The sequence below is a fragment of the Coffea arabica genome, chromosome 10e (assembly GCF_036785885.1).
Source record: "Coffea arabica cultivar ET-39 chromosome 10e, Coffea Arabica ET-39 HiFi, whole genome shotgun sequence".
Taxonomy (NCBI): Eukaryota; Viridiplantae; Streptophyta; class Magnoliopsida; order Gentianales; family Rubiaceae; genus Coffea; species Coffea arabica.
The window spans coordinates 8,898,904-8,926,884 of record NC_092328.1 but is presented as its reverse complement, the minus strand read 5'-3'; the positions used below and the strand labels follow the sequence as shown (position 1 = coordinate 8,926,884).

The window sequence follows — 27,981 nt, the reverse complement described above, 5'->3', positions numbered from 1 at the left end:
GGTTGACAATTTTGTAGCCTGTGGTCAAACAATTTCATCACCCTTTTCCTTTGTAACATGTATTGCGTATATTTGAAGTAAGCATTTGATGGCCACATTAGTTAACTGGTGAGAATTTCCTTTTAGGTTCTTAAAATGAACGAAATATTTGCTCCAAAAACTAATTTATCTTGACAACAATAAGGATATTATGGATGGAGTAGCTCCATTTTAGAGGAAAAAGGAACAAAAAATCTCCTAAGAACTACCCTTCAATCCAGAGCTCCAATTCTATTACCCCTTTTACATCTGTGAAAAGTACTTAAACATAGGACTATTTAAGCTTCTTCTCATGAGTCCAACAAACCTAAAGACAAAGATGTTCCTCAAGGTTTGACTCAGCTGCATGCTGAAATATATCATGCCCCTTTCTTGTTAGCATTCCATCAATAAAATCAGAGGAAGCTGAATTAATTGTAGGCTTATAGTACTTTACCATTTGCCTATGTGTGTCGTCTGAAAATCCTGTTTGAGGTTTATTCCTAAGATGGATAAATTTTGTTTCTTCGTTACTGCTGCTATACTGACGGCAAACTGTGCTACAATCTGCCAAGCAGTTCTTCATGTTGATCAAAACCTCAGCACTGATGCATCTTCTCTTCTTGAGTTCAAAAGCCAAGTAACTTCTGACCCTTTCAGGATCTTGGCCAATTGGTCTTCCACAACTCATGTTTGTAACTGGATAGGTGTCTCTTGCAACCTCCATCAGAGAATCACAGCCTTAAAGCTGTCAAACTGGAGCCTTTCAGGAACCGTTTCACCTCATCTAGGCAATCTCACATTCCTCACATTATTGGATATTAGTTTTAACAGCTTCAGTGGCTTCATCCCAAATGAGTTGTCTAATTTGCATGGTTTGAAACTGATGGATTTTGGGTACAACAACTTCTCTGGAGAGATCCCATCTTGGTTTGGAACCTTCATAGAGCTTGAGCTCCTTCTCCTTGACAGCAACAGGTTCTCAGGTGTCATTCCTGTTCCGCTATGCAATGTGTCGAAGCTGAAGAGATTGAATTTGAACGACAATCTTCTTCAAGGAAGTATTCCACAAGGGATTGCTAATATTTCTTACCTGAGGATATTAAATCTGCGATATAATCAGCTTGAAGGTTCTATACCGTCTGGAATATTCAACCTGACTCTCTTGCAACGTATTGACCTCACAAGGAACAGCCTATCAGGAAATCTGCCAATGGACATCTGCAATCATCCCTCCAAGCTACAAGGTCTTTATCTGTCTTACAATCATTTTGAAGGTGAAATTCCCACACAATTGTACAAATGTAGATACCTTGAATATTTGTCACTTTCATACAATCAATTCTATGGCAAAATTCCGAGGACACTTGGGTACTTGAGCCAGCTCAAGGAATTATATATTGGGGGAAACATTTTCACTGGTACTTACTGAAATCCATCATCTTTATTACAACATTGCATTAAATGATCATTTGAAGTTCATTTTGCAAATTGAACCTCTTTTCTTTATTACTTCTACAGGAGAGATTCCTTCAGGGATTGGTAATCTTACACATTTGGAGGAATTGAGCATAAGGGATAGCTTGCTAACAGGGAAAGTTCCGTTTTCTATCTTCAACATATCAACTCTGGAAATAATTGATTTTTCTAACAACAGTCTATCAGGAAGCTTCCCAGTAGACATGTTATACAATCTCCCAGCACTAAAACAGATGGATCTTTCTAGCAATCAGCTCAATGGCTCAATTCCCTTTTTCATATGGGGTTGCAAGGCTCTTGTAGACCTAGGACTGAAACACAATAACTTCACAGGTGGCATATCTGATAGGATTGGGAACCTCACTTCGCTCAGAAAGATAATTCTAGACGATAACAAGTTGAAAGGTTTGAATATCCATTATTTCAAGTAGACATGGTCCTTTTGCATTACTACTTTGGCATAACATGTAACTGCATGCAAGACATCACTATTTTGTTAGCGAAACTCCCCATCTTGGCTTTGTTGGAATTTGGACAGAGAAGATTTTAACGAGACAAAACCATGCATCTATTCAGTTAGTTGACAATTTTTGCAGCCAGAAAAAGAAAGCCACAGGAATCAACAGTAAAATACGATTTGAACTTATGTCAGGTTAGAAATACATCTCCATCAAGATTCCAAATATCAGGACATGCCAGTTAAAGTGAACGATCTGTATTTGATTACTTGTCGTTTTCTCATAGAAATCAAATATGCACTATATGAATCGCCCTCGTTCATTTTTCTTTTTTCCATTTTCACCCTGTTTCTTTCGCCCTCATGCGTTGTACTTGTGTTTTAGTTTGGACTTTGGTTTAGCTGGCAGTTGCTAAGTGTATTCTAGTTTTATTGCCTTGTAGAACACTGTTTTTTCCATGCCCCAAGCAATGTTGTAATCTTGTCAATTTCAACTATTGGATATGTGAAACAAAGAGAAATATTTCTTAAATTTTGAACTAATGGAGCTTCCTTAGTAGTATTTCAAGTATATTTGATGGAAAAAAGCATTGAAGCTTCATAGATAAAGGAGTGAGCATACTTGTGAATAATATCACGTGAGTCCTTAAGAAACAATCTAGACTTCAGTGGCAAAGGTGCCATTTTTGCAGACTTTCTGAAGCACATTAGTGATCCTCCGAAAGAGCTCCTTTAACTTCCATAATGTAGTGGATTAAGGGAAAAAGTGATGTAAGCTTTTTACCTCAGAACGCATCATAAGTATCGTACTTATAGTACCACAAGTTTGGCTATCCAAAGATGTGTGACCAGATATCTTGCATAGAATATGCCAGAAAGTGGAATGTTTGGAACCAATCCTAACAAGAACGTCACACTCACATATTTTTGACAGCATGCTGTATCTGAGTAGAAATCTTTGTTTATATCTGATCTTCCATCCTCTGAAATCCGCTGCTTTAACCTATTTGGGTGGGAATCTCCTTGGCCGATTCACTTTCTAGTTGGAAGAGCTTTGGAAGATTTTTCAAAAGTATGCATCTGACTTGCATTCTTTTTTGCATTATAATTAGTTACAAATAGGAAAGAAGACGCCATAAGCATCCTAAAAGGCTGAGAACTGAGAACTGATGAAAGTGCGTATTTTTGGCAGGTGAATTACCAAGTGAGATTGGTAAAAACATCAATCTTGAAGTCATCTCTCTTAGAAACAACCACCTCTTGGGCCTCCTCCAACCTGGTATCTTCAACATGTCATCGCTAGTGTATATAGATTTGGCTGGTAATCAATTCTCAGGCTCTCTTCCTTCAAGTATTTGGAGTACACTTCCAAAGCTGCAAGAAGTTTATCTGGACGACAATAAATTCAGCGGAATATTGCCGGCTGCCATATCAAATGCTTCTAAGATTACCAAGCTAAGCATTATTGGAAATTCTTTTAGTGGTCCTATACCTACTACGCTAGGTGACTTGCAACTCTTGAAGTATCTTTTACTCGGAGGAAACAACTTCACAAGAGAATCTTCAACCCCAGAGTTGAGATTTATCTTTTCTTTAACAAAATGCAGACAGTTGGAGGTTGTGGAATTATCACAGAATCAATTCAATGGTTTCCTTCCAACTTCATTAGGGAATTTTTCTACTTCTCTTCGATCGTTTAGGGCCTTTGGAAGCAAGATCAAGGGTGCAATTCCAACTGAAATTGGAAATTTGAGCAGTCTACAAGCCATATATCTTGATAGCAATGATTTGACGGGATTTATTCCACCCTCAGTCGGGAAATTAAGCCGTGTTGAGCGTATATATCTTGAACACAATAGATTGCAAGGGCAAATGCCTGCTGAGCTTTGTCAACTGAAAAATCTTGGTGACTTGTATCTGAATGAAAATATGCTTTCTGGTCCAATACCTGATTGTTTGGGTGAAATCAAGGCCTTGAGAGCCGTCTTTTTGCAATCCAACAATTTAAATTCCACAATTCCATCTAGTCTTTGGAACCTTGAAGATCTCCTCGGCCTAAACCTGTCTTCAAACTCTTTAAGCGGGAGTCTTCCATCTGAGGTAAAAAATCTGAAGGTTATAACGCAACTAGACTTGTCATGGAATCAATTTTCAGGAAATATTCCAAGTCCTCTGGGAAGTGCAGAATCACTAGCTTATCTGTCCATGGCACACAACAAATTTCAAGGAAACATTCCTGAATCTTTTGGAAACCTAGTGAGTTTGGAATATTTAGATCTATCTCAAAATGATTTTACTGGAGTGATACCAAAGTCATTAGAGAAGCTTGGTTACATGAAATACTTCAATGTGTCTTTCAATAGATTAGAAGGGGAAATTCCAACAGGTGGACCTTTTGCCAACTTAACAGTCCAATCATTCATGCATAACTATGCATTGTGTGGTTCAGGCAGGTTACATTTTCCACCCTGCAAAAAAACTGCCTCCAAATCAAGATCAAAGAAAGCTATTTCAATGATCAAGTATTTTTTACCTCTAATTATATTGGGTATCATAGTTTTGGCAGCCATTTCATTTGCGTGCAGAAAGAGAAAAATTCCAAGAAGGGAATTACCACAGAGTGATAACCTGTTGCCTCCTAAATGGAGAAAAGTTTCTTATCAAGAGATTTTGGGAGCGACAGATTCCTTTAACGAAAGAAACTTACTTGGGACTGGAAGTTTTGGTTCTGTCTACAGAGGGATATTTTCTGATGGCTCCATTTTTGCAGTAAAAGTTTTTCACGCAGAAAGATCAAGCAAGAGCTTTGATGCTGAATGTCAAGTACTTGCAAGTACCCGCCATCGAAACTTAGTTAAAATCATCAGCTGTTACAACAATCAGGACTTCAAGGCTCTGGTACTAGAGTATATGCATAATGGGAGCCTGGAAATCTGGTTGCATTCAGAGAATTCCTTTTTGGACATGCTACAAAGACTAAACATAATGATCGATGTTGCATCAGCTTTAGAATATCTTCACCATGATCATACGCCTCCCATAGTTCATTGCGATTTAAAGCCTAGTAACATCCTGCTAGATGAAGATATGACAGCACATATATGTGATTTTGGTATTGCTAAACTCTTTGATGATGGGGAAGCTATGGTTCAAACAAAGACTTTAGCAACTATTGGATACATGTCACCAGGTAATATTTCTTTCTTAACCTTTTTTTGTTTATTTTCTAAAACCTAGAAATTCTTCTGATCTACAAAAGTCGTAATGTAACAATTGCTAGCATAATGGACGTTTATTCAATGCTTTCACAGAGTATGGAATGCAAGGGACAGTATCGACGAGTGGCGATGTCTATAGTTATGGGGTAATCTTACTAGAAACATTCACAAGGAAAAGGCCAACTGATGACTGTTTTGGACAAGGATTAGATTTGAAGCATTGGGTTAGCAAATCAATACAAGCAAACTCAATGAAGGAAGTTGTTGACAGCAATTTAATTCAACAAGAAAAGCAGAAGTTGTATGCAAAGGAAGAATGTGTGCTGTCTATCCTTGGTCTAGGCCTGGATTGTTTAGTTGATGCACCCCAGGAGAGGATTAACATGAGGGACATTGTGAGTAAACTGAAAATGATCAAAGAAACACTTCAGAAAAATGTACAGAAGTAGCAATCTAATTTTTACGAATTGCACTAGCTAGAATATCATCATTTCTTTTCGCTATAAGATCGTTTTTCTCCTACTATTGTGTAACGTATTAAAATACAATGCCACTTGACTGAACACATGGTCAATTGTTTGCAATTCATGGACACTGCATACTTGAAAAAGAGGAAGAGATCAAGGTACTAACAAATGCCAATAGTTAGAGTAAGATTAGTAAATAGAAACTTGCATGCAGCATATGCAGATTACCCCATGATTAAAGTGATGCTACTAGACAAGAGAGGACATGAATTTCTTGGGATAAGTGGGATGCGCAGACTGGTGCATACTAGAGCAGAACATCAATACCTCAAGCTTTAGAAGTGGTTCACGTTATCTGTTTTGTTTTGTCCCTCAATCAAACGGTATCCATTTTGATTAAGCTTGAAAAGTAATGCATTCCAATAACTTGATTATGATTTTGTAAATGCTAATTTTATAACTTGATTTTCAAAAATTAGACTTTTCAGAATGTTATACTCCATTCATCCCATCAATTTGGTCACTTTTCGAGTAACCAACTTAATAAGAATAAAGTTTAACATTGATGTTTTCTAATTTGAATCAACTTTGAGTATTGCCACCTTATAATGCTTGTGGGAACCCCCACTAAAAAATAATACAAAATTTTATTGTCGTTTGAGCATCACGCTGCTACTCCACTCCAGCATACATCTTAACTCAGTTAAGGTGGTTTGTGAGGCCTTTATAGGAAATTGTGATTGACAAGGTATTCAATGGAAATATATGAAAATTTTGTTTACCATTTTAGGTAAGTGATAGTAGCTTCGGAACAGATTAAAAGGAAAAGTACGACACTTTTAACGTAACAGAGGAAGTATATGTTCTAGTTGGCCAATTATATAGGTTCGACCATACTCTTAAAAGATGCTGCAAAAGCTAATTTTGACCAACTAATGACTAGGTAGCCCCTTATATGCTGCATAAATGAATTTCTATGCTAATTCTTTGAAGTAATTAATTACTCTACCTATAGAGATTTGATGTAATATTAATTAAAGTTCATGCAAATTGAACTAAATAAGTGATTTAATATGTCTAAAAGTGGGATGAGAACAAAGAGGAATGGGGAGAGCGCCCTTAGGTTTTGTTTGCATGAAAAAAGTAGCCCACAATCAAAATTCAAAAGCAACAAAAGACCTACTTCTGATTTCAATTTTTCTTGGGTCCAGAAAATCTAAAATCAGCATATGAATTATGAAAAGCTATTGTGAATCCCATTAAATAACTTTTTAAGAATCAAAAGTTAAAAATCAAATCTTTAAATTCAGTGAAACAAAAGACCACAGTAACTATATATGATGCTACCTCCTCTAAGAAAAGTTAATATTACTTCATAGAGGATCGGTCTTGTAGCACCACTCATGCAAAAAACTGGCTTCATCTATGAATTCAGACAAGATGACTTCCATAAATAATCAAGCAAGGTTCTGATTTATAGAGATTTGCTGTTTTTTTTTTTTTCGAAAAGAAACTCGCATGTAGAGCCAGGCATTATTAGCATTCAAATAACTAAAGTGTACAATATTACATAGACACACTTTTTGTGAATCATGAATATCTCCAAACTCACTAGGCAACTCTTCACCTAGTCAATTAAATAAAATTATTCATCAATCCTACATTTTCCAAAATCATTAATGAAAAAATGTTACTTAATAGTCCTACTGCATCTTCCCACCAGCAGTATCAATCTATGTCAGCCCTTTAATTTTGTCCCCAATCCTTCGTATTTTGCTTCCAAAAACAAAAAAGAAAAATCAGGACCGGTTTGGTTTACTCAATTATATATGTGAATCTTTTAGATGGTTAATATGGAGCCAGCTAGCATTTCTTTGTACTGGAATTGGGCTTCCTTCTTGCTTTTGTCCCCGAACAATAACTGAATCTTTTATAACATGCGGATGCAAATAAGTAAAAATAAGAACTAAGCCCCCATATGGGTGGTCCAGTATTAAGCGAACTCTTAAAAACTCCTTTGGTTTTGGGTTTGAATTTTACCGTGAATTTGAATCCTCATAACTCGTCCGGGGTACGTTGCATGGAACTGTGGCGTATTCCTCTGGTTTGGTGTGTCAGCTCGGGTCTTAAGTGGTTCGAGTCGGGGCATGTTTTGTTTTACCAAAAAAAAAAAACATGAACTAAATATTGGCCACATAAATCAAGCAAAACAAAACTACATGATTTTGGGTTGCTGTTTTTTGGAATATGTAAATATTGGACGATGGACAATGAGTTGGTGTTCTGATGGACGATGCACGATGCATTATACTGATGGATGCATTATGATATTTTTTAAAATATATATTTAAGTTATGTAATAGTTGTGGTTGATGAGGGAATTATTTTGTGAAACAAACTGTAGAAGATCTGAATTTATTTCCTTAGCCGGTGTGTTGGCCATTGACAGAAAGAATTGCTAGTGCCACTGGAATATAAAAGATGTTATACAAAAAAGGTGAAATGAGAACTACAAAAGCATTAAGCAGAACTTGTTTATCTTTTTTTTTTTAATGAAACATCAATCTATTCGCCATTTGTTTATCTTTGTTCTTTTCTTAGGAGAATTTGTTCTTCAATCCTGCAAGATGCGCCATTTCCTTCGGTTGGACTTGGGGTGGCCGGGGGATATCCCTCCAAACGGACCTGAATTATTGTCTCCACAATAAGTCACCTTCCTGATTTAGAGAAATTCTTTAAGGTTGTACTTGGATTGAGAGATTTGATAAAAGATTTGAAATTTTCTCAAATTCCTCTAGTTGTTTATATTATTTAGAGGGTATTTGGATTTGCAAATTACTAATTATTCTAGTATTTAAAATATATTTTAATAGTTGATATATTACAAATCCAAATTCTTATTAAGTAATCTAAACAATGAGAGCGATTTAGATGAATTTCAAATCCTTCATCAAATTTCTCAATCCAAACGAAGCCTAACAAAACATTATTGTCTCCAAATTAAATCAATTTCCCTATCTAATATCACTTGTACAAGCAAAAGTAATATGTTAATGAAATTTTTTTTTTAATAAAAAAGTACTTCTACTTGGAGCTTGTATTATCTTTTCTTTCTTTCTTTCTTTTTTGAAAATCTTGAATAGGGACTACCTTTCATTAACATAATGTGAGACTAGAGTTTTGCCCATAGAAAAGGACTAAATTCTTTCGGGTGCTAATCTAATGCCCTTTTCTAACCGAACTTCCTATTTACAATTTCTCCTACCTTATCACCTATTTACAATTTCTCCTACCTTATCACCTAATCCAACTCTCCCTCTAGAGCCTATATCATCACCAGTGAGTGACTTTGTATTGGTCCCCAACCCACTGGTTAGAATTGGACCCTCCTGTGCAAAAGGTAAGCAAAGTAATAATCATGTATATATTGTCAATTATAGAAACAAATTTAAAAAATGAAATTTAATTGATTTCCAAAAAACTCCCAGACTCCTATTAATTACCATTTTGACCAATCAGTGTAGAATTTCATGATTCATCATAGGGTTAATTCCACTTTTGCACTCTTTAACTATACGACATTCTCACTTTGACCCCTGAATTTTAAAATGGGACATTTTAATCTCTGAATTATAAAATTTATCATATTTAGTTCCTAACGTATAGTACTTGTCCGTTTTAGTATCTAAAGTATAAAATTTGTCCCAATTTAGTCCCTAAAGTATACCACTTAGGCATAAAATCTGTCTCACTTCCTTAATAATGTTACTTAAGTAGGACAAATTTTATAGTTTAGGGATTAAAGTATCCCATTTTTAAGTTTAGGGACCAAAATGATAACTTAGGTATAATTGAAGGGTGTAAACAGGGTAATGACTATGGGCCAACTGTTAGAATTGACAAGGACGGCTTCTTAATGAACAAAAGAGTTACTGATGGTTTGACTCAATTTGACAGACATGCATGTATGCTATGGCCTGTAGCATGTCGCCTCTTCTTCTTGTTAAGATTCAATCATTACAAATCATAGTTAATTGGCTTATTTATATCACTCAATGTCTAATCTATATATAAAGTTCTCAAAAATTAATGTTAGCATAGTGTTCATGTCGAGATGGACAAAAAACTTCTCCTCTCTGGTGCTATAATGATGGCAAATTGTGCCACATTTAGCCAAGAAATTGTGCCTCTTAATCAAAACCTCACCACTGATGAATTTTCTCTTCTCGAGTCCGGAAGCCAAATCACTTCTGACCCTTTTGCAATCTTGGCTAATTGGTTTTCAACAATTGATATTTGCAAATGGGCAGGGGTCTATTACAATCTCCGGAAGAGAATCATGGCCTTGGATCTGTTGGTTTTTTGGGGCATGAACTAAGAAACAACACCTTAGTGTTGCAAAAAAAGCTTATAAGAGACTTGTATTGAAGGTGGAAAACAAGCTTATATTCTACATTCATCAACTCACTATTTATAGTGATTATATGAAACAAACTAGCAAAATATTCAACTATTAATTATCCTAAAGATCTCAACAAAATATAATCTTCTACTACTAGCAAATCTTATCTAAAATATTTGTTAACAAACCAACATGATCTTTGGTTAACAAATATCCTTATTTTTTAATAACTAAATTATTTTGATATCAAACATAATCTAGCAAAATATGTAGGAAAAGTTGCATATCCCAACAGGATCTTTCTGGCTGGAACCTTGGAGGAACTATCTCACCGCAATTGGGAAACCTAACATTCCGAACATCACTGGACATTAGCAGCAACTTCTTCAGTGGCTTCATCCCAAATGAGTTGGCTAATTTACAAGGTCTAAAACAGATGAATTTTGGACATAACAACTTTTCTGGAGTGATCCCATCATGGCTTGGAGCCTTGCCTGAACTTGAGCTCCTTCTTCTTGACCATAATAGGTTCACAGGCGTCATACCAGGTCCTGTATGCAATATCTCAAAGCTGGAGAGTTTAAATTTGGGCTATAATTTTCTTGAAGGAAGTATCCCACAAGGGATTGCTAATCTTTCCAACTTGAGGGGGGTTAACCCTGCGATTTAATCAGTTTAGTGGTTCCATACCATTAGGGATCTTCAACATGACTCTGTTGGAAGAAATTGATCTCACCAATAATAGTTTATCAGGTAATCTTCCAACGGACCCCTGTACTAATAATCAGTTCAAACTGACCGGTCTTTTTCTGTCTTACAATCATATGCAAGGTGCAATTCCTTCAGAATTGTACAAGTGCAGAGACCTCGAGTTTTTGTCACTTGGCCGCAATCAATTCAATGGTAATATTCCAAGAACACTTGGTTCCTGACCTAGCTCAAGTGGTTATTCATTGGTGGTAACATTTTCAGTGGTATATACTGGACTCCATTCTTCTCTGCAACAAGTGCATTCTCAATTCAAGCATACTTAACAAATTGAGTTATCTTTCCTTTACTGTATGCACAGGTGGGATTCCATTAGAGATTGGTAATCTTACTCGGAGGAATTTAGCATGAGCAGTAGTTTGCTAACCGGTCAAATTCCTTTGTTTATCTTCAACGTGTCGTCTCTGAAAGCGATTGATCTTTCCAGAAACAATCTCTCAGGAAGCTTTCTATTAAACATGTGGTACAATCTTCCGGCACTTGAAGAACTATATCTTTCAACCAACCAGCTCAATGGCCCAATTCCTTCTTTCATATGGGACTGCAAGACTCTTGTACGCCTATACTTGGCAGAAAATAACTTCACAGGTGGCATATCTAAGAGGATTGGGAACCTCACTTTGCTTTGGGTCACAACAATTTGAAAGGTATGGATATCTGTTCACTTAGATTTGGTCAATTGGTGGAACTGAACCCCAAAGGTTTGCACTGGTTACATCACAAATCAGACACAAGGAATCAAAGGCATCATAAGAGCTTCACAACTGACTGAATTGCTCATCTTTAGCAGGTGAATTTCCAGGTGAAATTGGTAAAAATAACATTCTTGAAATACTTTCTGTCATAAACAATAACCTTTCCAGCCTCATCCAGCCTGGGATCTTCAACATGTCATCACTCGTGTATATGCATTTGGCTTTTAACTACTTCTCAGGCTCTGTTCCTTCAGCATCAAGTATGCAAATTAGACTTCCAAAACTGCAAGAAATTTTTCTTAACTCCAATAAATTCAGTGGTAGATTGCCAAGCCCTATGGCCAATTATTCTAAATTTACCATGCTAGTCATGTCACAGAACTCTTTTACTGGCCCTATACCTAGCACACTTGGTAATGTAAGATCATTGAAGTATCTTTTTCTAGGAGACAACAATTTGACAAGGGAATCTTCAACTCCAGAATTGAGATTTATCTCTTCTTTGACGAATTGCAGACAATTGGAGTATGTTGTTGTATCGGGGAATCAATTTGATGGTCTGCTTCCAGCGTCAATTGGGAATTTCTCCTCATCTCTTAGACTGTTCACAGCTTTTGGAAGCAGGATCAGTGGTACTATTCCAAGTGAAAATGGGAATCTTAGCAGCTTGGAAGCCATATATTTCGATAACAATGATTTGACTGGATATATTCCATCATCAGTCGGGAATTTAAGTCGTGTTCAGGGTATATATCTTGAACACAATAGACTGCAAGGACATATACCTACCGAGCTTTGCCAACCGAAGAATCTTGGCGACTTGTAGCTGAATGAAAACATGCTCTATGGTCCAATACCTGATTGCTTTGGTGAAATCAAGACTCTTTTTTGCAATCCAACAGTTTGAATTCCACCATTCCATTCGGTTTTTGGCACCTTAAAGATCTCTTAAGACTAAACCTGTTTTCAAACTCTTTAAGTGGTCATCTTCCAACAGAGATACAAAATCTGAAGGTCATAACACAACTAGACTTGTCATGGAATCAATTATCAGGCGATATTCCAAGTTCCTTGGGGAGTGCACAAGAACTTGTTTATCTGTCGTTGGCGCAAAACAAATTTCAAGGAAATATTCCTCAATCTTTTGGAAATCTAGTAAGTTTGGAACATTTGGATCTATCTCAGAATTAATTTACTGGAATGATACCAAAGCCATTAGAGAAGCTTGGATACATGAATTTCTTCAATGTATCTTCCAATAAACTGGAAGGGGAAATTCCAGAAGGTGGACCTTTTTCCAACCTAACAGATGAATCTTTTATGAATAACTGTGCATTGTGTTGTTCAGCCAGATTACATTTTCCATCCTGCAAGACAAAAGATGTCTTCAAATCAAGGTCAGCAAAATATTTTTCATTGACTAAGTACATTCTGCCACCTATTTTACTCTTTATCCTACTTTTAGCAGCCACTACAATTTGATGGAAAAAAAAAAAGAAATGTCCAAAGGGTTGAAGTACTACAGCAGAATGAAGTCCGGATGTGTCAAACATGGAGAAAAGTTTCTTATCAAGAAATTCAGATTCCTTTAGTGAAAACAACCTTCTCAGCGTTGGAAGTTTTGGTTCCGTGTATAGAGCAGTATTTTCTGATGGCTCCAGGGTTGGTATAAAGGTATTCCACTTGCAAGCAGAAGGATCAAAGAAGAGCTTTGATGATGAATGCCAAGTACTTGCAAATATCCATCATCGAAATTTGATTAGAATCATAAGCTGTTACAGTAATCAAGACTTCAAAGCCCTGGTACTCGACTATATGCATAATGGAAGCCTAGAAAGCTGGTTGCATTCGAGCAAATGTTTTCCCAACATGCTACTAAGGTTAGACATACTGATAGATGTTGCTTTAGCTTTGGAATATCTCCACCATGATCACAAACCGCCTGTAGTTCACTGTGATTTAATGCCTACCAACATCCTTCTAGATGAGGATATGGTAGCGCACACAGGTGATTTTGGTATTGCTAAACTCTTTGGTGAAGATGAAAATACGGTACAAACAAGACCTTAGCCACAATAGGGTACATGCGCCAGGTGATACTTCTTTCCTATACAGACTCCATCTAAATTTTTTATTATCGATTTCCTACAAAGCATAAGCATTCTTTCTGATCAACAGTAAGTTTTTATCTTACAACTACTGGTAATAACCTATATTTGATGCTTTCTCAGAGTATGGAATGCAAGGCATAGTGTCCACAAGTGGTGATGTATACAGTTATGCTGTGCTCTTGCTTGGAACATTCACAAGGAAAAAGCCTACTGATCATTTATTTGGAGAAGAATTGAACCTCAAGCATTGGTTTAGCAAATCAATCCAAGCAAAGTCAATAGTATCTGTGGTTGACGGCAATTTAATTACACAAGAAGATCCGCAGTTCTACGCAAGGGAACAATGTCTATTCTCTATCCTTCGTCTTGGGCTAGATTGTCTAGCTGATTCACCCAGGGAGAGGACCAACATGAGGGAAATTGTGACTAGACTCACAACTGTCAAAGTTGAACTTCTGAAACATATACAAGCTAAAAAGATTGGTTGCAAAAGTTCATTTGGCAATTAGAATATTCATTTTAGTCTCAATCTTTTATATTTACCATTGTACATTTTCTTGAACTGCAATCATAATCCCAAGCCATTTCGTAGCTAATAAATGCTTTGTAATTTATAATCCTTGAAATATGTTTATTTCTGGTCGGAAGCTCTGCAAAGTCTTGACAATTCACGCGTCCAATGAACCAATAAGTGCATATTTCTAGTTTAATCCTTTATTTTCATTGAGTACTACTATAGATAATATTTCATGTTTCATTTGCTACACATTTCTCATATTTGGCCTTATCTTACTTTCTGCCTTAATAATTGTAAACATCAAATTTTTATCAATTTTAATGTTTTTTTGAATTTTTTATATTTGATGATTTTTTTTTTTTTTTTGTATTTTAATGTGCATTTTTTCTTATTTTTACAGGTTTGTCTAAAATTTTTTTTAAAAAAAATATTAAAAATAAAAAAAAAATAAAAATGAAGACATCATGATGACCAAGTCATCATGATGCCACCAAAATCATGATGGCCATTCTTTTGACCAAAGAAGAAAAGGGCGAAGGCAACGGGCAGAAGAAAGAATTTCTGCAGAAGGAAGTCCCTGGTTCACTTTTGAGCGGAACGGACGAAAAATTCCCTCTCCCTCTGCTCTTTGGCTCCCTCAATTCACTCCCTCTCTCTGTGGACTTCCAGAGAGCAAAAGAAGCAGAAGAAAAAAAAGAGGCCTCCCTCCCTTTCTCCCTCTCTCGCTTGGAGCTCCCAATGAAAAAAGACAGAGCAAGAGAAGCAGAAGAAAAAAAGAGGACTCCACTCTTTCTCCCAACTCTCGGCCCTTACTTGGGCTCCCAACAAAAAACACACGAAGAAAGAAAAAAAAAACTCTCTGAACTCTCTCTCTCTCGGCTGGGGACTTGGACAGAAAAGACGCAAGAAGAAAAAGGAAGACATATTTGGCTCTCTGTTTGTTCTCAATCAGGACAACACATCAACAGAGAGGACTTCAACAAAATCGCAAGCAGCAACCAGTTGGATTGGAGCTTGGAAATTTCATCAAAAATTTTAACAAGGAACTAATACTCTCATCGAGGTATCCCCATTCATTTTTATTTCTTTTTCCAGCCTTTTTCTTTTTTTTTTAATTAGTTATATTGTAAGCATGTGTAGTTGTTAATTTGTGTTTTCCTATTTCTGTTATTGTTATTGTTATTATTATTATTATTATTATTGTTGTTGTTGTTATTTTTAGGGGCTGTTTTGCTTTAATTTAGTCTTTTTATGTTGTTTTCTTGCTTAATTAAAATCATAGTTGTATTGTGGGAAATCATAAGGAGTGTTGTAGTATAAATTTTATGGTTTTTGATGAAGATTTGAGTGTTAAAAAAAAATATAAAAACCGAACTGTTTTGGCATTTTGGACACCTTCTGTTCATTTTTTATAAAAACTAACTCCGAAAATCGAATATACATGAAAATTCTAGTGAGAGCCGGAAATGGAATCTACATGAAAAATCTAGTAAGTGTATTTTTTCAATAATTTCTAAAAAAATAAAAAAAATTGCCGGCAATTGGCAACTGGTGGCGGTCTGCCACTGGCAGCCGTGGCGGTCTGCCACTGGCAGCCATGGCTGCCAGCTGATGAAGCAAAGTTGCATAAAAATTATCGCAAGAAGAAGAAAGCTTTTTCGTACCGGCTGCCTGTTCGTTTTCAAAAATTGTATTTTTGCTCCCCCAGGTTTTAATTAATTTCTCTATGGCCCAAATGCTTTTGCAATTAAACCAGTTTCGTTTTTTTTTTAATTTTAATAATCCTTTTATATGTTTAAGTAATCTTTTGGTAGATTAATTCTGGATTTTAGGTTATAATTAAATCTTATTTTTTTTTAGATGATTTATTATCTTATTGGATTTTTGGAAAAATAAGTGTAGCTTTGGGTTGTGGTTTGTTTGTTTGGGTTTGGATAAGAAAAGTTGGGTTTATTTTCTGGGTTTTGACTTGGGTTTAAGAGGTTAAAATCCAACACTTTGGGTTGGGTTTTGATTAATTTGGTTGGGTTTTGATTAATTTGGTTGGGTTTAATTGGTAAATAAAAATGGATTGGTCCATCTCTTTTCATTTGGGTTTTCTTTGGGCCGAAATGGTTTTGGTCCGAGGGAGAAATAAAAATGGGCCAGTAGCCCAATTTCTTAAGTGATCTGGTGAAATATTTGCAGAACAGTCCCTGTACTTTTGAGTAATTATATTATGGCTCTAAATACTTTATGTTTCTTTCAATTAGATCCTTAATTTAATTACAAATAGATCCCTAAATTTTATTTTTCTTTAATGTGGACCCTGTATTTTATGTTAATTATAATTGGACCTCTAAAACTTTATTAATTTTTGCAATTAAATCCCTGACAGATTTGATTTTCTTAAATAGAAGTTACTTTTCTTCTTTAATTATTGATTACATTTCATTTAAGTGATTCAATTGATTGATTTCATGTTTGTTTCCATTTTTTATGATTTATTTGTTAATTAAATTGGTGTCTTGATGATTTTTGTTAATTTTGGAGTTAAATAGGCAAATCCAAACCCAATTAGCTACTACTTCAAGGGAGGTATCTTCTTGTTTTATTTTAAATTCTCTTATGTGCTCTTTCTTGCCGGTATTTTATCGAAACATGTCAAAGTTTCGATGAAGCTTTTTCTTCTTTCTGCAACATTTCTGGCCACAGTTGTTTCAGCAATTTTCTTGCCGGTGGCAATGGCTGCTCGATGACGGATCACTACCGGTCGCCAATCGCCGAAGATTTTTCCGATCACCAAAAATTACCAAAATATACAATCCTATTCGATTTTTTGCGCAGATCCCATTTTTGAAGTTAGTTTTTACAAAAAATGAATAAAAAATGGCGATATTGTCAAATTACAGCCACGATTTTTATTTTTTTTAAACACACTACAATCACTACTAAAAATAGTAAAATTCATATAAAAAATACTACTTGTGATTTCTACAATCCAACATGACCAAAATTCACAGAATAATCCAATTTAATTCAACTCTTCATCTTTGGCATTTTTTTTTAACAATTAACATACATACACAAAAACTACTTTTCTGTCCATTAATCTAGTTTATGACATTTCCAAATTTTCACCCATACAACAACAACAAAACCAGCAAAATAAAGCAACGAGCAAGCAACCATACATACATTCAATCTAGTTAATTATATATAAAAAAAGCTGGAAAAAGGGAAAAGAAATACCTCAATGAAGAGATTGATTCCCTGGCCAGAGTTCTTTTTTTCGGTGAAATTGCCAAGCTCTAATAGCCTGACCAATAGCTGCTGGAACTTTTTTTGTTGAAGTCCTCTCTGTTGGTGTGTGTTATCTTGGTTGAAAGCAAACAGAGAGTCAAGAATGTCTTCTTTTCTTCTTGCGTCTTTTTGTTCAAGTCCCCCAGTCGAGAGAGAATTGAGAGGGAGAGTTATGAGGAGCCCGAAGCAATTTTTCCTTTTTCTTCTGTGTTTTTTATTGGCAGCCAAAGAAAAGGCTGTGAGAGAGAATTCAAAGGGAGCGTTCTTTTTTTTTTTTTCTTTTTGCTCCCTTGCTCCTTCGAGGACCCCCGCTACAAAATTGGAACCTTTCCTTATTTGTTCCGTTGCTTTGATCAAAAGGAGTGGATTGTGGTGGCATCATGATGACCAAGGTCATCATGATGTCTCCACTTTTATTATTATTTTTTTTATATTTTATATTTTCTTACTAAAATCAATTTTTTCTTTTTTTTTTTTTCTAAAATAAACCTGCAAAAATGAGAAAAATGCACATTAAAATGCAAGAAAATAAATAACTTATTAAATAAAAAAATTCAAGAAAACATTAAAAATTTACAAAAATTTGGTGTTTACAACTTGCCTTTCTTTGTCTAGAATTTCGAAGAAACTCAAGCTAGACAAAGACGTAGACACCAAATTGCTTACTTGTCTCTTCTAACTGCACCTGAGTTAAAATAAACAAGCCAATACTTGGTTAAAATTATAAAACAAAAAGATGCAATGAAATTATAAAAAAACATGACTGAACTCATGTAGAGTTGCCTCGTATCCCGCCATAGGAATCAGGGCAAACATAGTTCGAATACTAGTGAACCATAATGAAACAAGTGTATTGACCATATATGATCTTTGCAAAGTATAAGAAGTCGGAACTTTCAAAACTTCTAAACATGAAACACAAAATGAATGAGAAAATACAATTGTTAATCAAAACAGTCAAAAGAAGTAAATTATCATAACTAGAAAAAGATGCACGGAGGGATGCAGTTACACTCCAAGAAGGGAGTTAGAAGAGTGCGCGGCGGACGCTGAGACTCGCCAACAGAAAATTAAATTAAATTTGATTGTCAGAAATAACAGATTGGTAGGATAAAACCCGAGTCCAATAAAATAAAACGGTCAGTGGGATATAACTCAAACCTGCCGAGGTTGGTGGGATATAACCCAAACCCAACGAAATAAAAACGGTCAGTGGGATAAAAGTGGAGACATCATGATGATCTTGGTCATCATGATGCCACCACAATCCACTCCTTTTGACCAAAGTAACGAAACAAATGAGGAAATGCTCCAATTTTGCAGCGGCGGTCTTCGAAGGAGCAACGGAGCAGAAAGAAAAAAAAAGAACACTCCCTCTCAATTCTCTCTCACGGCCTTTTCTTTGACTGCCAACAGAAAACACAGAAGAAGAAGGAAAAAATTGCTTCAGGTTCCTCATAACTCTCCCTCTCAATTTTCTCTCGACTGGGGGACTTGGACAGAAAGACGCAAGAAGAAAAGAAGACATTCGTGGCTCTCTGTTTGCTCTCAATCAAGACAACACACACCAACAGAGAGGACTTTAACAAAAAGAGTTCTGACAGCTATTGGTTAGGCTATTGGAACCTGGCAATTTCACTGAAAAAAAGAACTCTGGTCAGGGGATCAATCTCTTCATTGAGGTATTTCTTTTCCCTTTTTCCAGCTCTTTTATATATATATATATATATATATATATATATATATATATATATATATATATATATATATATATATATATATATAATTAACTAGATTGAATATATGTGTGGTGGCTTGCTCGTTGATTTATTTTGCTGGTTTTGTTGTTGTTGTATGGATGAAAATTTGGGAATGTCATAAACTAGATTAATTGACAGAGAAGTAGTTTTTGTATATGTATGTTAATTGTTAAAAAAAAATATGCCAAAGATGAAGAGTTGAATTAAATTGGATTATTTTACAAATTTTGTTCATGTTAGATTATAGAAATCACAAGTAGTATTTTTGGTATGAATTTTACTATTTTTAGTGGTGATTGTAGTGTGTTTAAAAAAAATAAAAATCGTGGTTATAATCTGGCAATATCGCCATTTTTGATTCATTTTTTTGTAAAAATAAACTTCAAAAATGAAATCTACGTGAAAAATCGAGTGGGGGTATATATTTTAATACTGTAATTTTTAGCGACCGGAGAAATCGCAGGCAACAGGCGTCGGCGCCACCATGGCTGCCAGAGTTTCAGTTGGCCGAACAAGTAAACCCAGAAACTCCAGAAGAAAGCTTCGGGCAGGATGCATGAATTTCTGAAAATTTTGTTTTTCATCCCCCAACTTTTACCTAATTTCAATGTGACTCAAAAACTTCTGCAAATAATCAATTTTGCCCCTTCAAATTTAATTTTCTTTGGCATATTTTAATATGATTTTTTACAGATTGTTTATGAATTTTAGGATGGAGTTTAAGATTTAATAATTTTGATAGATTTATTATTTTGATTGGGTTTGGTAAAATAGTTGGAGGTTTCGGTGTTTGTTAGGTGGGTTTTTGTATAAAAATTTGGGCTATTTTGTTTGAGTTTTAGTAATGGGTTTTAGTTTATTTTATTGGTGTTTTTCCGCTTGGGCTAAGAGGTTAGAGCCCATGCATTTGTGATTGGGTTGATTTGGATAAAACTACGGGTTAGCCTGTGTATTTTTTCTTGGACCTTTGTCTGGACCTAATGGCCTTTGGCCCAAATAATAAATGAGAGTGGCCCATTTGGTTAAGAAACCTGGTTACGAAATTGCACAACAGTCCTTGTATTTTTGAATAATTATATTGTGGTCCTAAATACTTTAGGTTTCTTTCAATTAGGTTCCTAATTTAATTACAAATAGGTCCCTAAACTTTATTTTTCTTTAATTTGGACTCTAGATTTTGTGATAATTTAATTTGACCTCCAAAACTTTATTAATTTTTGCAATTAGGTCCCTAATAGATTTGAATTTTTTAAATAGAAGTTACTTTTCTTCTTTAATTATGAATTATATTCCTTTTGAATGCTTCGATTGATTGATTTCATGTTTATAATTTATTTGTTAATTAAATTGATGCCTTGATGATTTTTGTTATTTTTGGAGTTAAATAGGTAAAACCAAACCCAATTACCTACTACTTCAAGGGAGATATCTTTTTGTGTTATCTTTAAATCCTCTTATGTGCTCTTATGTGATTTTATATGTGTAATTGCATGTTTTTGTTTGAATGTTTCTTTTATTTTATTTTGTTCATTTACTTATTCACTTTATTTGTTTTTAATTTTGTATAATTTAGTTTTTGATTATTTGAGAGGCATTTAAATGCCAAATTGTAATAGTTAGGGGGTTCAAGACATGTATTTATATAGAATATGTAAAAATTATATAGTTATTTTATTATTTTATTCTTTCCCCCTTAGATTGTAGTTAGGGCCCTCAAATGTAATAGTTATGCCTCTCCTTGCTCTTATTGGCCTTGTGTGCTTGCATGCTTGTGTGCTTAAGTATTTACTCGTTTTTCTTAGGATCTTTGCATTTAAATATCATGCTTATGTGTTATGTGTTATATGTGATTTATGTGTTTATTTGCTTTTATTATGTTTTATATAATTTATTTGATTATACTAAATGCATGACGTCACTACACTAGTCTAACGATAGTTGTGGCCCTTTTTCCGTTTCTCACTAGTCCAACGCACGTGGGAACTTATAGAAATGGATTAGTCCAATACTAGACCCTTAGATTATTCGTGCGTTAGATTTATTTTGTGTGACATTCATGTATTTCATGCATATTTTTTATTCTAGGATCTTTTCTCATTTTGCATGATATTTCCTATTGTATTATCCTCTATCCCCTACTCTCTATATGTGTTAATCATAACATTTAGAATTGCATCTCATTTAAACTAGTTCATTTGCTTGTTCATATTAGGAGAATTATTCTTTGAACATAGGAAATGGGTGATTATAAGTTTTTAGTTTAAATACCCATTAATCCCTGTATAAGAAAATTATGTCTTGAGTTTTTGCCTCCCATACCCATTATGCTACATTCATTTTTCTTTGATCACTTATACCTTATGTATATAATTTAATTTTCTTTAATTTTCTTTTAATTTCATCATTTGCATACTTGTGACCCCTTCAAGGAATTATTTTGGCCTTCGCAAGTAATGCGATTGTATCAATTAAACCCTTGAATTAACATTTTGTCCCTTTCGATATTTTTTAAATTTGCATCCATGTAGGAAACATCCAAATGTGATAAATTTTAAGGGTTATATTAGGAAAATTTTGACTAAACCTCGCAACTAACTTAGATTAGATTGAAAGGGTGCCTTAGGTTTGAGTTACTCGAACCTTTGCCTTCCCTTTCTTCAACCGTGACTCCCGAACTCATTTTCTCTTGTTTTTAAAGACCTGGAGTTGTCGAAAAGGGTTTTATTTTATTTTATTTAAAAACACTTTTGGATGACTTGGTACACCAAAACTCAATATCAAGTAGCGACTCCTAATTTTTTTTAAAAGCCCTTTTTAGACTAAATTTTGAATCCAAACTGTCGTATTTTTTTTAAAGTCTCATTCTAGGTCCTCTTTTCACTTATTTTAAATAAAATCACATCTTTTATAAACATCTTTTTTTTTTTTCCATTGCGAAAAATGGGGCGCGACAATAATGTTTTGGAGATTGACAAATTGGTCCCATATTTTCGTACTTGAGAACAATTAATACAGTATAAGAATTACAAATTGAGGTGATATAATGTATCAAATTGTCAATGTTATGAGGGCTATATATGGACATCAGGTATTAAGGTCAAATGTTTCAAATACTTGAATACAAAAATGAGATAAGAGATATATATATATATATATATATATATATATATATATATATATAAGTCAAATTGATCGAAATTAATGTACCATAACTGCGATTTTCTCAGAAGATTTCTTAGATGTACCTTCTCGAGTCTTGAAAGAAAATTCTGCTTTTGTCCATACATTTCTTGCGTTTTCAATTTTGAGACAACCTTTGAAAATGGACAGATATACATTGCCCATAATATTGATCACTATTCAATATGTGCAAACGTGGCAGGCAATATATATTACCCGCTCATGACAATCACTTCTTCTCCTCACATTTTCTTCTCTTTCTTGCTTGGCCCTCCATCAATGTCCACCGCTCTCTCAAATATCATACAAGAACATGAGGGGGGGAAATGGAGGTAATGGCCATTTGCTCCTTCAATATAATCAGAAGGCTTTCATAAAACATGACAATGATCATAAAAACTTCTTTGGCAGCTTTCATGGCTGCTATACTAACTGTATAGACACAAATATAAACGATGAAGAAGATCAGAATTCTTTTGGTTATGATGGTCATCATGAAACCAATGGTCATGCAATAGAGGATGATGATTGCAACGACTACCAACCCTTTGATCATGATGAGAGAACCCTCTATTGGGAATCACAAGAAGCTTTGCTCCAGGTATGTATTTGTATATCTATCTAGATTCTAAAAGTAAGCTTTTCATAGTTTTGCTGTACTTGACTTGTACATCAAACTTTGTCCTCATGAAAAGTGTAATAATCAATTTTGTAGTTTCTGGTTATTGATGTCTTTATGCATGTTTTAGCTTCCATTATTTCATTGAAGAGATAAACAGTTTAGGCGCCATGCATGATTCTTTACTTTGGTATGTAATGTAACGTTAAGTACCTTTTTAACATAGTAAAATAAATTCAAGAGTTCGTTCTTCTTATGAACTAGTTTCAAAAGGACGATGAATATGATTAGCTCGGTCGGCTACCATCTATTACTGTATTTGACTAACAAATTGAGGCTTGCTGCTTTAATGTTGTTTAAGTGATTGCAAAGAGCATTGTCCAATAATTATATTTAGTACATCTTATACAACTGCTTTTTCCTTTTGGATTTAGTGAACCTACATTTTTCAGACAACTTGGGCAGCCAAGAAATTTCATTTCTTTGTCTTCCAATAGGGAAAATTTCTTTAGTATTGTGCATTAAAATTGTGGAAGTTATCTCCTGGTTGGTTTATAAAATGAGTGGTATGACTTTCATTAACACTAATAGAGTAGAAATTCAATTATTTTATTTCATAATGTGAAATTAAATGCAGTGTCTGAAAATTAATGGTATGAATTTCATTAACACTAAGTAATTAATTTTGTACAACACTTAATTTTTTTTTAATCTTTTTATTGGTTGGAAACATGGGACAGGTATCTTTTCTCATCAAGTTTCTTAAGTTCGTTGGAATAGAAGGAAGATTTTGAACAAGTTGAAGACCTAACACTGTAAATAACTCTAACCAGTAGTACCACCAAATAGCTAGCCTCAGGACAAAATTGTTTCAATTGTTGTGGCTGAAAATTTCCTAACCAATTTATTCAATAAACTATGTTAATATTCATATGTTGTTTGTCTTTATGAATCTCCAATTGGACAATTAGTTGTCCATTACTTTATGTCCATAATTGTTAGTGCTTTATTGGGTTTCCTATTTTATTATTTTTCGCACTTTCTAAAGTGAGTGCTTATAAAGATGGAGGGGAAGAATCTAGTCAAGGGCAAGCCAAATGTCTGGTGAATTGAAATTCCACCACAGGAATATCTGCAATGGTCATTTTCGGCCTTGGGCAACTAATGACTAAATATGTGGTGTGGGGGGACGATGGAAAACCAATTTTGTCGAGTGCCTACTTATTATCTTGCGAATATACCACTGAAATCTAAGGGGGAAATAGAAAGAATATACTACTGAAATAAAATGCTCTTAATGAACAACTACATCATTGATTACGTTCATTTTCCCGACTCTACAAAGCCAGGAAGCAATCTTGATATCCATGATCCATCAATGCTTTGAGTTTTTTTTTTCTCTTTCACTCTCACAAAATTAAAATGAGAAGGTTCTGTATAATTCCTCAATTATCTAATAAAAAAAGATATAAACCGAATTCTGTTTTATGTATTTATATATATTTTTTAGTAGTAATAAATGCTCAAGGTCGAGGATTGATATTTTGAGTTGTATAAGAGTTAGAGAAATGGCTTTTAACTTTGGGATAATTTTAGAAACTTCCCATGATGTTTCTAACAATTTCACTAGCCTTCCTTGAAATTTGCAAAATTACACAAACCTCCACTGAGGTTAAGGTTTTGATAACAAAAATTAGTCCAATTAGAAAAAATAACATTAAAAAAGTACTTTAAGGAGAGAGATAAAACTTTTATTCCATAAATATTCCTTATATATGTATATAAGTTGTATTAGTAAAAGAATGAAAATAATTAAAGTTAGAAACAATTAATACACATATTTCGCCACACAAAAAGTTTATATTCAATAAATTAGACAATATAAATAAGCAATAAAACTATAGTAATGATTAAGATTTAGCAAAACAGACTAGTCATCTCTTTTGACATGATGTTTGTTATGATTCTTGTAACTTTGAACAAAAATTTTTTTTCTAATTTTGCCTTTCTTTTCCCTCATTTCTCCTTTACTAATATCTAACAGTTAAATAATTAGAGCACTAATTAACTATTTGTAACTAATTAATGGAAATAACTGTTGGAAATTTCTTTAATGATGTACAATGACTTGTAATTACAAAATAACATCAACTAATATATCTAATGACGCTATTTTGTGATTGATAGAATTTGACAATGATCAGAAATCAATTGTACACAATGTGAGAAAAAGTATTCGATAATAGAAAAAATAGGCCAAAAGAAGGTTGTTTATGAGGATATTTCTTTGAAACTCTTAAAGATGTGATAATTGTAAAGTAATTTTATGGAACTAAACGAGAAAGGAGGGAAAAAAAGGCAAAATTCAAAAATTATTTTATTCAAAATCACAAGAATCATAGCAAACATCATGTTAAAAGAGATGACTACTCTATTTTGCTGAATCTTGTGATCATTAGTAGTTTTGTTCTTTATTTATGTTATCTAATTTATTAAATGTGAACTTTTTGAGTAGTGAAATGTGTGTATTAATTGTTTCTAATCTTTAATTATTTTTATTCTTTTACTAATACAACTTATATACATACATAAGGGGTATTATGGAATAAAAGTTTCATCTCTTTCCTTAAAATACTTTTTTAATGTTACTTTTTCTAATTGGACTAATTTTTTTTAATCAAAACCTTAATCTCATGGGAGGTTTCGTATAATTTTGCAAACTTCAGGGGAGACTAGTGAAATTATCAGAAATCTCAAGAGAGGTTTCTGAAATTATCCCTTAACTTATGACAAGTACCTTTTAAGTCCAAAATAGTGTAATTCGTATTCTTAGAATTTTAGCATAATAATGTGGAGTATTGAAGTCTAAAACATGATTCCTCTTTCCATAGCTGAAGAAAGTTCAACATTTACAGGAGATTTTGGAACAATACAGTTCGAGCGGTTCCAAGTCCAGGGAAGAACTTAGCAGCCTCGTACAGTTAGCCAGAAATACTAAATTATGCGAATGTCTTGGCCTAGATGTAGATGATTGCTCCAAGTGCTCAAGGAGAGCAATTGTGAATTTTCTGCGCGGGAAAGGAATTAATGCCAGCATATGTACCTCCATGTGGAAGAAAACACATTCTATACCAGGAGGTAAAATCTTCCTAATTTGTCTCCACGTATAGAGATGCATGTATACTAATATGTTGAGTGCTAGACTATTCAGTAATCGAAAGAGGCTGTTAATTGAAATGTTACTACTCTTTTTTTGTACAATATCTACCTCCAAAAACTTGTTTGAAAACTAAGACCAAAATAAGAACTCTTGGGATTATACTTTTCTTAAATTTATAATACTGTCATATATAGGTTTTTTTTTTTTAAATTTAGTTTGTTTACAAGAAAACACATCTTTAACAAGAAATTATATGTTCACCAACATTAGTGATGACAATTAATTCCAAATCCCAATAGACTACTCATGCAGGATGAATTCAAGGAATTGAACTTAGGTCCATCGAAAAATAGGAATAATTAGGATTATTTGAGTTTACGATGGGACACATTGTTGTTGCTTTTTTTTTTCTCTCTCTCTCTCTTTTTAAAAAAATTCCTTTTTTTCCATACTAGATTTGTTTATATTGGATTCCATTTTTGTTTATTTTATTTCTTTTTTCGTCGTACAATCGCTTGAATTGTGAATATCATTTGATTATTAACTTTGACAATTCATACACAATTTTCTTTTGAATTTGGATTTTTCGATTCATTTTTCATGAATTTTCTGTTTTGTCAAAATATGCGAGATAATTTGATAACTTTAATTGCTTTTTAGGTCAATAATTTTAATTACTTTTCTTATGACATTCCACGGATTCAACTTCATCTTTTTGTATTTTTTTTCCTTTTGTTCACCACTTCCTGCATTGAATTGAGTCACTAATTTGGTTTGATAAGCTTTTTCTAAAACTTAAAAATACAAAATAATTTGGTATGCAATAAATCTTCACAACGGTGTACCGAGAAAATCTATATTACAGATCCAGAACAATAAAAAAAAAAAAAATTGGTTGTAGATTGAAGTAGTCTGAGATAGGTGAACAGGAAAAGGAGATTGCTTTTTGAAAATTAAAAAAAAAAACTAAAATAAGATTTATTGGATATTTATGGCGGCATGAAAATAAGCCTTACTGACTAAATGGGACTGTTCGAGTACTGGACCCTTTTTTCCAAATCCCATTTTAATCCCACCCAAAACCCCTCCATTCCTCCCATTTAACATTAAGCCTTAAAACAAGAAATTGTCTTGCTATATTAAGCTCCGTGGACTCTTGCTTTTAACAGGGAGACATGAGTACATTGAAGTAATTGCAAGTACTCAAGGAAAGAAGAGGAAAATCAGGTTTTTGATAGAAATTGAATTTCGGGATGAATTCAAAATGGCAAACGCTTGTGAAGACTATAACAAATTGATAGAGCAACTTCCAGAGACCTATATTGGCAAGCCTGAACATTTAAATGCTGTTGTTCGTGTAATGTGTGATGCAGCCAAAAGGTCTACAGCAGAAAGAAACATTCATTTAGGTCCATGGAGAAAGATGAGTTTCATGCAGATGAAATGGTCAGCTTCAAACCAAAGTAAGCATGAGCATCAATCTTCTTCTTCAGCCAATAAACTCGGTTGAAGCAGAAATATACAGATGGAGTTCGACCCTATTCTATTGCCGGCTACTACTAGCGTTGTGAGAGTGTCCTCTATACCAGCCAAAAGTTTTGGAGATCCTAGAGAAAGTTTTGTACTTTCAGCAATTCTGTACTTTTGCAGATCTTAGTTTGAGTTTTGTCAGAGTACGTATACCTTGAACTGAGTATTTGTGGAGGGAGAGAGAGAGAGAGAGGTGCAAGTGAGGGTTCTTGCTGATTCATTTTTGTTACAAATAAGAAATGACATATTCAGAATATACATATTTAAACAAATTTTACTGTTGCCTAGCGCTCAAGCGCTCGCAAGTCTGGGTCAAGT

General features: G+C 34.1%; 3 protein-coding genes across 7 annotated transcripts; all 3 read left to right on the top strand.

Moving 5' to 3' along the window:
• Window positions 1-135: 135 nt before the first annotated feature.
• Window positions 136-5,694, top strand: LOC140014945 (uncharacterized). The gene is made up of 4 exons (XM_072066649.1): window positions 136-1,439; window positions 1,540-1,902; window positions 3,147-5,144; window positions 5,266-5,694. Exons 1-4 carry the CDS (start codon window positions 527-529, stop codon window positions 5,619-5,621), a joined length of 3,630 nt encoding a protein of 1,209 aa, XP_071922750.1. The 5' UTR covers window positions 136-526; the 3' UTR covers window positions 5,622-5,694.
• Window positions 5,695-13,055: 7,361 nt separating this feature from the next.
• On the top strand, window positions 13,056-14,124 carry LOC113711225 (receptor kinase-like protein Xa21). Its single transcript, XM_072066953.1, has 2 exons — window positions 13,056-13,512; window positions 13,736-14,124. The coding sequence occupies exons 1-2, from the start codon at window positions 13,056-13,058 to the stop codon at window positions 14,122-14,124; spliced, it is 846 nt and encodes a 281-aa protein (XP_071923054.1).
• A 506-nt stretch (window positions 14,125-14,630) lies between these two features.
• Window positions 14,631-27,946, top strand: LOC113712210 (uncharacterized). 5 transcript variants are annotated; one of them, XM_072066788.1, is made up of 6 exons: window positions 14,631-15,195; window positions 16,827-19,096; window positions 22,557-22,686; window positions 22,766-22,955; window positions 25,865-26,111; window positions 27,303-27,946. In XM_072066788.1, the coding sequence occupies exons 3-6, from the start codon at window positions 22,577-22,579 to the stop codon at window positions 27,641-27,643; spliced, it is 888 nt and encodes a 295-aa protein (XP_071922889.1). In that variant the 5' UTR covers window positions 14,631-15,195; window positions 16,827-19,096; window positions 22,557-22,576; the 3' UTR covers window positions 27,644-27,946. The 5 variants fall into 5 exon arrangements, with proteins under 5 accessions (XP_071922889.1, XP_071922887.1, XP_071922888.1 ...); XM_072066786.1 differs by having other exon boundaries at window positions 16,673-19,096; XM_072066787.1 differs by having other exon boundaries at window positions 16,665-19,096.
• Window positions 27,947-27,981: the final 35 nt, after the last annotated feature.

Bases quoted from the DNA above. Each gene is read 5' to 3' on its own strand.
- LOC140014945 (XM_072066649.1), top strand. From the start codon at position 527: ATGGATAAATTTTGTTTCTTCGTTACTGCTGCTATACTGACGGCAAAC. The intron at 1,440-1,539 runs GTACTTACTGAA...TTACTTCTACAG, and splicing joins TGGGGGAAACATTTTCACTG to GAGAGATTCCTTCAGGGATT. The intron at 1,903-3,146 runs GTTTGAATATCC...TATTTTTGGCAG, and splicing joins AGACGATAACAAGTTGAAAG to GTGAATTACCAAGTGAGATT.
- LOC113712210 (XM_027235534.2), top strand. From the start codon at position 22,577: ATGACAATCACTTCTTCTCCTCACATTTTCTTCTCTTTCTTGCTTGGC. The intron at 22,956-25,864 runs GTATGTATTTGT...CTCTTTCCATAG, and splicing joins CACAAGAAGCTTTGCTCCAG to CTGAAGAAAGTTCAACATTT. The intron at 26,112-27,302 runs GTAAAATCTTCC...TGCTTTTAACAG, and splicing joins AACACATTCTATACCAGGAG to GGAGACATGAGTACATTGAA.
- LOC113711225 (XM_072066953.1), top strand. From the start codon at position 13,056: ATGGAGAAAAGTTTCTTATCAAGAAATTCAGATTCCTTTAGTGAAAAC. The intron at 13,513-13,735 runs GTGATTTTGGTA...ATGCTTTCTCAG, and splicing joins GGATATGGTAGCGCACACAG to AGTATGGAATGCAAGGCATA.